General features: G+C 44.1%; 1 protein-coding gene across 1 annotated transcript; it reads left to right on the top strand.

The window, feature by feature from the left end:
• Positions 1–10013: 10013 nt before the first annotated feature.
• TMEM215 (transmembrane protein 215) lies at positions 10014–10718 on the top strand. Its single transcript, XM_007950693.1, has one exon. It carries the CDS (start codon positions 10014–10016, stop codon positions 10716–10718), a length of 705 nt encoding a protein of 234 aa, XP_007948884.1.
• Positions 10719–11392: the final 674 nt, after the last annotated feature.

The raw sequence follows: 11392 nt of genomic DNA, 5'->3' as shown, positions 1-11392 counted from the left end.
TGTACCATTTTACAGTCCCACCAGCAGTGTATGAGAGTCCCAATCTCTCCACAACCTCGCCAGCATTTGTTATTTTCTGTCTTGTTGAACTTAGAAGCCTTAATTATGTAATTCTTTTTCTTTTTAACCATTTATTGGGATTTCCAGGAAATTTACAGAGCACACTGAGTTTCCATTCAACAAGTCATACATGTTTTGTTTTGTGACCGTGATTATAATCCCAGCAATGTAACAGCACTCTTCCCACTTCTTCCCTGTGTTTCCTTTTCCATTCCCCTTTCTATCCCTTCTTGCCTTCTGAGCTTTATTCTTGGGCAAATGCTGCCTGTTTGATCTAGTATGGTTGATTTTTCTAAGGAATGTTATTGTTAACCATATAGATCTGTCAATTGTTTGGCTGAACTTTGAGCCACAGGAGTGAGTTCAGTTTCCAGCTGGAAGGGTGTCTAAGGGCCATAGTCTTAAGGATTCCACCAATCTCTATCAGACCAGTAAGCCTGGTCTTCTTTTTATGATTTTTAGTTTTGTTCCACATTTTTCTCCCATTTTATGTAGGACCTCTTCTTGTGATCCCTTTCAGAGTGGTCAGCAGTGGAAGCTGGGCACCATCTAGTTATTCTATTCTCAGGCTTGGGGAGGCTGGTGTTCATGTGATCCATTATTCCTTCAGATCAATTGTTGCCTTGCATCTTTGATTTTCTTCACTCTTTTGTTCTGGGTGGGTATTGTAACTCTTAAATTAATTTTTACATGGTCAGTGAAGGATTGGCTTTATTACTTTTCTCTTTCTACATGTTTTTTTTATTTATATGTGTAATTTCCAAGAACTTTAGAGTCAATTTTTTCAAGGGCTAAGAAAAATTCCATTGAGATTTTCATTGGAATTGTGTTGTTGTTGCTGTTGGTATGTGTCGTCAAGTCATCTCCAACTCATAGCGACCCTATGCACAGCAGAATGAAACATTGCCCGTTTTTGTGCCAGCCTCAGGATCCTTGCTATACCTGAGCCCATCGTTGCAGCCACTGTGTTTTTCCATCTCATTGAGGGCCTTCTTCTTTTTTGTTGACCCTCCACTTTACCAAACATGATACCCTTCTCCAGGGAATGGTTCCTTTCAAAAACATGACCAAAGTAGGTGGGACAAAGTCTGGCCATTCTTGCTTCCAAGGAGAATTCCAGCTGCACTTCTTCCAGGACAGATTTGTTAGTCCTTTTAGCAGACCATGGTACTCTTAGCATTCTTCTCCAACACCACAACTCAAAAGCATCAACTCATCTTTGGTCTTCCTTATTCATTGTTCAGCCCTCACATGCATAAGAGGCGATTGAAAATACCATGGCTTGGGTTAGGTGCACCTTAGTCTTCAAAGAGACATCTTTGCTCTTCATCACTTGAAAGAGGTCTTTTGCATCAGATTTGCCCAATGCAATATGTCATCTGATGTCTTGACTGCTGCTTCCATTGGTGTTGATCATAGTACCAAGTAAAATGAAGTCCTTAACAATTTCAATCTTTTCTTGATCCACAATGAAGTTGTTTATTGGGCCACTTGTGAGGATTTTTGTTTTCTTTATATTGAGGGGTAATCCATACTGCAGAATGTAGTCTTCAACCTTCATCAGTAAGTACTTCAAGTCATCCTCACTTTCATTAAGCAAAGTTGTGTCATCTGCCCATCACAGGTTGTTAATGAGTCTTCCTCCAATCCTGATGCCACATTCTTCATATAATCTAGCTTCTTCAATTGTTTGCTCAGCATACAAATTGAATAAGTATGGTGAAAGGATACAACCTTGATGCACTCCCTTCTTCATTTTGAACCATGAAATATCTCCTTGTTTTGTTCAAATGACAGCCTCCTAATCTATGTACAGGTTGCTCATGAGTATGATCAAGTATTCAGGAATTCCCATTCTTCTCTATGTTATCCATAATTTGTTATGATCTACATAATTGAATGCTTTTGCATAGTCAATAAAACACAAGTAAACATCTTTCTGGAATTATTTCCTTTCAGCTAAGATCCATCTGACATCAGCAATGGTATCCCTCACTCTACGTCCTTTTCTGAATCCAACTTGCATTTCTGGAAGCTGTCAATATACTGCTACAATCATTTTTTAATTATCTTCAGTAAGATTTTATTTGCATGTGATATTAATCATATTGTTCAGTAATTTCCACATGCTGTGGGATCACCTTTCTTTGGAATGGGTACAAATATGGATCTTGTCTAGTCAGTTGGCCTGGTAGCTGTCTTCTAAGTCTCTTGGCATAATTGAGTGAATGCCTCCAGCATAGCATTGGTTTGTTGAAACATCTCAATGAGTATTCTGTCAATTCCTGGTGCCTTGTTCTTTGCCAATTCCTTTAGTGTAGCTTTGACTTCTTCCTTCAATACCATTGGTTCTTGATCATATGCCACCTCTTGAAATGGATGAACATCAACCAATTCTTTTTGCTTCAGTGACTCTGTATTTCTTCCATCTTCTTTTGATGCTTCTTGCATCATTCAATATTTTGTCCATAGAATCTTTCAATATTGCAACTCAAGGCTTAAGTTTTTCCTCAGTTCTTTCATCTTGAGAAATGCCAAATATGTTCTTCCCTTTTGGTTTTCTAACTCCAGGTCTTTGCACGTTTCATTATAGTAACTGGCTTTGTCTGCACAAGCTATTCTTTGGAATCATCTGTTCAGTTCTTTTATCTTGTCATTTCTTCCATTTGCTTTAGCTACTCTTCACTCAAGGGCAAGTTTCAGAGTCTCTTCTGACATCCATTTTGGTCTTTTCTACCTTTCTCATTTTTTTAATGACCTCTTGCTTCCTTCATGGATGATGTTCTTGATGTCATCCCACAGTTCCTCTGGTTTTTGGTCCAATGCATCAAATCTATTCTTTAAATGGTCAGTAAATTCAGGAGGGATATTATTGAGGTCATATTTTTGCTCTCATGGACTTGTTTTAATTGTCTTCAACTTTAATTTGAACATGCATGTGAGCAGTTGATGGTCTGCCTCTCAATCAGCTCCTGGCCTTGTTTTGGCCAAAGATACTGAACTTCTCCATCACCTCTTGCCACAGATGTAGTCAATCTGATTCCTGTGTATTCCATCTGGTGAAGTCCACATGTATAGTCATCACTTGTGTAGTTGAAAAAGGTATGAGCAATGAATACGTCATTGGTCTTGCAAAATTCTGTCATGCGATCTCCAGCATTGTTTCTATCTCCAAAGCCGTATTTTCCAACTAGTGGTAACTCTTCTTTGTTTCCACTTTTGCATTCCAGTCACCAGAGATAATCAACACATCTTGATTGCATGTTCGGTCAATTTCAGACTGCAAAAGTTGATAGAAATGTTCAATTTCCTCATCTTTGGCTGTGGTGGTTGGTGCGTAAATTTTAATAACAGTAGTATTAACTGGTCTTCCTTGTAGATGTATGGATATTATCCTATCACTGACAGCATTGTATTTCAGGACAGATCTTGAAACAATCTTTGTGACAATGAATGCCACACCATTCTTCTTTAATTTGTCATTTCCAGCATAGTAAATCATATGGTTGTCTGATTCAAAATGGCCAAAACCAGTCCCTTTCAGTTCACTAATGCCTAGGATATTGATCTTCATGCGTTCCATTTTATTTTTGACAACTTCCAATTTTCCTAGATTCATACTTCATGCATATTATTAATCAGTGTTTGCATCTCTTTCTACTCATTTTGAGTCATGCCACATCAGCCAATGGAGCTTTACTCTGTCCATATTAAGGTCATCTCTACTCTGAGGAGCCAGCATTTTCCTAGTCAAATATTGAGTGCCTTCTGACCTGATGGGCTCATCTTTCAGCACTATATCAGACAGTGTTTCAGAGCTATTCATAAAGTTTTCCAGTAATATATCAGACAGTGTTTCACTGCTATTCATAAGGTTTTTACTGGCCAATTTTTAGAGAAGTGGGTGGCCTCTTCCTTCTTCCAATTCTGTCTTAGCCCAGAAGCTCCACTGAAACCTGCCCACCACAGGTAATGCTGCTGGCATTTTGCAACACGATGGCATAGCCTCCAGCCTCAGAGCAAGACGTAAGCCACCACAGGACAATAAACTGACAGACAAGTTCGTCTCCCTTAGTTGTTCCTAACCCCTCTGTACCTGCCTACCTTGGGCAATGGCCTTGGAATAGAGCCACCCACAAGCGAAAAGCAGCCTCCAATCCCCAGCCCACCAACCTCAGGCCCTGGCCTTAATATAGAGCCACCTCCAAGTGAAAAGCAGCCTCCAATCCCTGGGTCCACCTACCTTAGGCCCCAGCCTTAATAAAGAGCCTCCCCTGAGCAAAGAGCAACCTCCAAGCCTCAGGCCTGTGTACCTCAGGCCCCGGCCTTAATATAAAGTCATACCCAAGCAAAAAACAGCCTCCAAGTCTGCTTTTCACTTGGGTGCTTTTTTTTTTTTTTGGAATTGTGTTAAGCCCATAAATTACTTTGAGAAGAGTTAAAATATTTACCATAGTCAGTCTTTCCAACTGTAAATATGCCATTTATTCCATTTTTCTTTAATGTATCTCAATAAAGCTTTCTACTTTTCTTGACTTCAGCCCTACACATTACTTGTAGATGCTATCTCTTAACAGTGGGTATTATTATTTTTATAAATACTTTTTGTTAAGCTAACACACCTCCAAGCCCTGTGGGGAGTTTAGAGATGGATTCAAGGAGTTGAGATTCTAAAGAATGTTGGGTAGAAGAGAATAAACCAGATACTTTTCAGGTTGGCATCTCAGCCATCAATAAATCACACCACCTTTTTCCTTTTGGCACTACCCCTCTACCATACATATTGCTCTAGCAAAGGACTTCCTAGAAACCATGTCACCTAACAGCTGACTGGACTGTGTAGTATGAGCTTCTGTGCCAAAATGACCCAATGAACTCTCACCCTGGGATTTTAAGATTAAGATAGAGAGATTACCTTGTCAATCTCTAGGTGACTGAATTGGTAACATGCACACATTAGACTTGCTGAGGGCTAGGCTGTGCCACATGCTACCAGACAAAAAGAGGAAACTAAACTGTAGAAAATAACCAACCAACCAGTTGTGATCAAGTCGATTCTGACGTACAGCAAACCCATGTGAGTCACAGTAGGACTGTGCTCCATGGAATTTTCAGTGGCTGATTTTTTCTGAAGAAGATCACCAGACCTTTCTTCCAAGGCACCTCTGGGTGGACTCAACTGCCAATCTTATGTTGTTGTTGTTGTTATGTGCCGTCGAGTCGAACGCGACTCATAGCGACTCCTCCTTGGGTTTCCGAGGCAGTATCACTACGGAAGTAGATTGCCCCATCTTCCTTCCGAGGAGTTGCTGGTGGATTTGAACCGCCAGCCCCCTGGTTAGCAGTCAATTGCCTTTAGCCACTATGCTACCAGAGCTCCCATAGTCAGGTAGAAAATAAAAAGGAGAATAAAAGAGATTCAGAGAGAAGATCAGCACAGAGAAAAACCTGATAGTATTTGAATCTCTGGTTCCATCTTCTTCCAGAGGTCCATCTGCATCCCTGACCTTGAGTTCTCAGAGAAATTCCAGAATCCTTGTAATAAGTCCTCTTTGCACCCCCACCGCCCACCCCCCGACTTAGGCTAGCTCCAATGAGTTTCTGTACTACAATCAAAAAAAAAAAAAAAACACCCCTAAGATAGATAGAAAGTAGACAGAAAACATGTCCCAAGTGTTTCCAAGCCCCAGAGCTAAAAATTCAAACTAAGAAGTAACAGAAAGGCAGACAAAGACTAGGAAAAGTCCAGGGAAGAAACAAGCTAAAACAGGAACAGCTTTGTTTGGCCACCACAGTCTCTGTGCTTCCAAGCACATCTATTCCTGTTGTCACACCAGGAATGAAGTGATCCCACACAGAGAACAAGGTCTTTCATGCCAGATGATCTCTCCAGCACAATATGAAGTACTCACTATCAGTCTCAGAGGCAACAACTGCAAAATTTTGATCCATTAGATTTCAAGAGTTCCAAAGACTCTAGTAGCTAGCCTTTTAGGGTACAACAGCTAGGCAAAAAAGGAAGTGAGAGGAGGAGGAACCTTAGAGATAGGTGTGATGAAAAAGTCCAGGGTAAAAGCTTTCACAATAAGCATGTGCTTTGCCCTCCTCTCTTGTCTATCTGCTACAAGACTGACATTTCTCAAATGGAGGCTGCTTTGTCAGCCTGAATCCCAGAATGAAGATAACATGGAGCAGGGCTGCAGCTGATTCATAATAGGCATGTTGTATGGGCATGTAGCCATTGAGACCTGGGGGTCTTTCATTACAACTTCATAAATTATCCTACCCTGACTAATATACATATCTTGCTCTGTGATTGTGAGTTCTATAAAAGAAGTTCATATCATAGCTTAGGTGACTAGCACTTAGCACAGTGCCAATTATATAATAAACATTCAAGTAATATGAAGTGTTTCTGGAATTCATCTGTACAATCAGAGGATTGGAGTAGATATTCTAAAAGGACCTTCAAATTCTAGCATCCCATGGTTTCTATAATTTCAGAAGTAAAAGGTTCTGTGTTTCCTTCTCAAAACACCCACATATCAAAGCCTCATTCCATCCTGAATTTCTCTTCTGATGAAAATATTCTGTACATGACTCTACATGCTATAATTGCAAGAACTGTTAAGCTTTTAATTCTAGTGCAACCAGCTTTATCTGTTTCTGAATATTGTGGTCCTGGGTGATGTAGCTCACCTCTACCCACTATCTTTGCTGGTTTGAACAACAATACCCACTGTTCAAAGACCATCTGAAATGACTTCCAGGAAGGAATTGCTTTAAGAATGAGGCTTATAATTAAACAGTAATTGAAGTTTCCTGTGGTTTTATGTACAAGTCTTATCTAATGCCTAAGTACATGAACTGCATGGCTTAAAAGTCAGAATGGAATAAATTCTTGTACAAGAGACGATCTCTGCTTAGCAATCTTGCTTCTTTAGGACCCAACTGGATTTCCAGTACCATTGTCAGAGCACTTGCACAACAATTACTTCAACTTATCCTAGCAGAAGTGACTGCAGAGAACCATGGAATGTTAGAACTGAATTGGACTTCAGCTAGCTCCTCATCCACATCCTTGTTTCTCAGGAAATTGAAATCAAGAGAGGTAAAGTGATTTGCCCGAGGCTACAGGTAAAAGGGGATGATCAAGGGATGAGGAGGTAAAACTACAATGAATTGGGTGATGTTTTGGGTGTAGGTAGTCAGGGAAAGTAAGGGTAGAGGACAATTCTCAGATTCTTCAATTGGAAAAATTAGATGATGATGGGATCAGATGAAGAAGAGCAGGTTTGGAGGAGGTATGATGAGTTCACTGTGGGTCATGTTGAGTTTGAGGTGTCTCTATGCTATCCAGAGAGAGATATCAAGCAGATAATTAGATAATATCATTCTGGGGCCAAAGATAAAGGACAGGGCAAGAGAGATAAATTTAGGAATCATCAGCCTATACAGTGGGTATCTGAAACTATTATAAGAGGAGAGGAGAGAGCAAAGAGAGTCAGGAAGGAGGATAACAGGAACTATCCATTTCTAAGGAGTTTGTTTAAAAAAAAGAAAGAAAGAATAAAATAGAGTTTACAGAATAGCCTACAAATAAGTGTCCAGGGAGATTTGAGGAAAAGCAAGATAGAGTAGTGTTAGTAAAGGCAGAGGAAGGGAGGGATTCAAGAAGGGAATGGTGTTCAACTGTTGTTGCACATACTCTAGCTGCTTCCTCAATATTCAGTCTCCACTTTTCCTTATTAAAAGAACTCTGTTGCTTGCTTTTTAGAGTGGTAATGTACCTGGTCAAAAGCAGAAAACAAAAACACTGATTTCCCAGGCTCCTTTGCAGCAACGGTTTTTGTTTTGTTTTGTTCTTTTCCTTTTTCCTGATAGGAACACTGATTCTGATGACACGCTATGAATGTATATATTTCAACCACTTTTTGAACAGGGACCATGTACCAAGCATTGTGCCAGGAACCTTACATTTATTTAATCTTCACAATATTATCCCATGTATTTGGTATTAATAGTCTCAGTTTACAGATGAGTCAACTGATTCTCAGAGAGGTTAAATCAGTTGCCCAAGACCACACAGTTGGTTTAAGCAGGAAAGCCGGTTTGCAGGGTGTCGAATTCTTTCCACCAAGGCAGTGGAAGAATGTATCCTCGCCTTCGCGCCCCCTATTATCTCCCGCCCCAACCTAAATGCACAGCCCTATTGAAGAACCACGGGAGCTCTGGTAGCGTAGTGCCTAAGGCACTTGACTGCTAACCAGAAGGCTGGCGGTTCAAACCCACCAGCCACTCCTGGGAAGGAAGATGGGGCAATCTACTTCCGTAGTAATACCGCCTCGGAAACCCAAGGAGGGGTCGCTATGAGTCGGGCCGACTGGACGGTACACAACAACAACAACATTGAAGAACCACGGTGAAACTAGTCTTGCCCTTGGGGCCAGTGGAATCCATTTCCCGCTGCAGGGCGATAGAGAGAGGAGAGACTTGGGTTCTCCAAGCCAGCTTCAGCGAAGGAAGAGAGGATCGCTCAAAACCGGCGCTGCATCACCCTATGGTGGGCCTGACTTCTCCAGGTGGCGGTGGGAGTGGGGACACAGGGCGGGAAGCCCTTCCCTCGCCCCAGCGCGCCTGCCTGGCGCCACAGCTGTGACCGAGTGCTCCAAGACCACCCCCCCCCCATCGGATCCGGAGCTGGAAGGCCAGGTGAAGGGTCTCTGGTGCTTCCCTTAAGACCTGGGCGGAACAGGGTGCCCACCACTAGCTACTAACTAACTCCTCGTAGGCTTTAGTCCTACGCTGAGACGCGTTGCTGGCTGGGTGGCAAAGGCTTTCGTACGCGCAGCTGCCGCTCATCTGGGCCCGGACCGAGACCGGTCCGCTGCCGGGGACCCTTGAGGGGTGAAGCCCTCTGCGACCCAAGATCCTCGCGGTTGAGGAAAGCGCCCCTGGAAGCCGCTGTCTGCGCGGTGCGAGTCTTCCAGACTGTAACTGAAGGAGGAGGAATCCGGCTCACGAGGGACGCCTGCTGTTGGCACCTTTGCCCCACGCACCTGGAGCCCAGGCTCCGACGTTCCACAGCTGCCTAGTAGGCAATCCGACCTGGGTCCAAATCTCCGCCAGCGGCAGCTTCGCGCCCCAGACTCCCCACTCGCCTGGGAGCGGGTACGGTGCCCTGTCCAGCCCTACAGGTCAGTGGGTAGCCCCGCTGTCGGAAGCACCCCTGGGGCAGACCCTGGGCCGCTTCTTCCGCCCTGGTGGCCTCTCCCCAGGGTCGGACCCCCTGCCGCCCTCGCGCGTCAGTCTTTGTTTCTGAGCTGGCTCTGGATGTGATGTAACCGGTCCAGGCTCGCGCGCCGCGTTCCCTCTTCCAGACAGTCCTTCCTCCTCCAGCGCCCTGCTCCGCGCAGAGCCCGCGCTTGCTGCGCCCGCTCCGGCTGCCCAGGACCGACAGGCACTGCTGGGAACGACACGCGTCCACGTCCGGTCTTCTGGATGCAGAGACCGTGGGAAAAGTCAGGCTTTCTGCCCAGAAACAAGGGAGTGAACCGAGGGGCATCTGCTGTGCGAGTTTCTGAGAGGACTCAGACGGGCTTCTTTCCCTGCGTCCGGGAGACAGCAGGAAACCTCAGGTACCTCGATGGCCCTAGTCTGTGAACGTTTTTGTGTAAGAGACAGAGGCTGTAATAGTGAGTGAGTGAGTGAGTGAGTGAGTGAGTGAGTGAGTGACAGACAGAGAGAGAGGAAGATTGGTTGATTAAGAGAAAGAGACAGACAAACTAAGACTGACAGAAAGGGAGAAATCGAGTTGGCAGGTAGGAACTTGACTTGGATTTTTTTTTAATTTTTGTTTTTATTTTTTAACCCACTGTGGTTTCGCCTCTGACAGAAGAGAGAAACAGTGCTCTCCGACCAGCAAGCAGCCCCCAACCTGGATGGAGTAAAAGATGCGGCCCGATGACATTAACCCCAGGACTGGGCTGGTGGTGGCCCTGGTCAGTGTCTTCTTGGTCTTTGGCTTCATGTTCACCGTCTCTGGGATGAAAGGGGAGACCTTGGGGAACATCCCCCTCCTGGCCATCGGACCAGCCATCTGCCTACCGGGCATCGCTGCCATTGCCCTGGCCAGGAAAACAGAAGGGTGCACCAAGTGGCCCGAGAATGAGCTGCTCTGGGTCCGCAAGCTGCCCTGCTTCCGGAAACCTAAGGACAAGGAGGTAGTGGAACTTCTGAGGACCCCTTCGGACCTGGAGTCAGGAAAGGGGAGCTCAGATGAGCTGGCTAAGAAGGCAGGTCTCAGAGGGAAGTCTCTCCCACAAGGGCAGGGTGAGGTGCCAACTGCCAGCTCCATCACCACCCCCACACCCAAGGAGGAAGGAGAATGCCAGAGCCTCGTCCAGAGTGCACATCAGGAGACATCCAGATACTTGGACGGGTACTGCCCTTCGGCCAGTTCCCTCGCCTATAGTGCCTTGGAGGCCAAGGGCTCAGCCTGGGACAGGTCTGACTGCCCTGAGCCAGAGGACAGCATCTTCTTTGTGCCCCAGGACAGTATCATCGTTTGTTCCTACAAGCAGAACAGCCCCTATGACAGATACTGTTGTTACATCAATCAGAGCCAAGGCAGGTGGGACCATGAGACGATAGTCTAAGCTTTACATAGAAGGGTCCCTGTGTTGATAGAAACATGGCTACACCCAGCTCTAATGGAAGGAAACTGTCCTGCTCCAACAGCCTTCACACTGTTAGAAATTGATCTGGTATGTGATGGGTATGCAGACCCCTAGTGCCTGAAAGCTATGTAAATAGGCATGTTGGGGACACATTTTAGGGAAGAATCAGGAAGGCCAGGGACACTAGAATAGGCAGTGAGTGGGAGAGGGAGCAGGAGTTCCAATAGCTTTTTAACAATTTAAACAATCTTGAATGTTTTGTATAACAACCCAAAAAGTGCTATCCAGCACCTGCTGAAAGCAAGATAAACTCACAGTGAACTGCAAATATCAGGTATCAAACCATAGAGGGACTAGCCATAGGGGTACTGAGCTACTTGTCAAGTCAGAAGAAATAAAAAGGAAAAAAATAATCTAATGTTCTAGATTAAAAATGCTGTTTGGCTGTTGAAAATCTTTTCACATTTGATATTTACTGAAAGAAAAAAATCAAGAGAGAATAATTACATCTCTTCTTAGGTGGGATGATTTTTGGAGAGAGGGAGAGTTAAAGACAGTTGAATTATGTAATGAGTTTTATGGCATTATCCTCTGTCAAGACTGGAAACTTTAAATTAAGGAAAGTGTGACCAGCTATGTGAAAAATTAACCAT

This window comes from Orycteropus afer, unplaced genomic scaffold (assembly GCF_000298275.1).
Source record: "Orycteropus afer afer isolate SDZICR_OR568_19922 unplaced genomic scaffold, OryAfe1.0 scaffold00285, whole genome shotgun sequence".
NCBI classification, from domain to species: Eukaryota; Metazoa; Chordata; class Mammalia; order Tubulidentata; family Orycteropodidae; genus Orycteropus; species Orycteropus afer.
Note: the sequence above shows the minus strand (reverse complement) of the source record. Positions and strands in the feature narration are given on the sequence as shown.

Bases quoted from the DNA above. Each gene is read 5' to 3' on its own strand.
- TMEM215 (XM_007950693.1), top strand. From the start codon at position 10,014: ATGCGGCCCGATGACATTAACCCCAGGACTGGGCTGGTGGTGGCCCTG.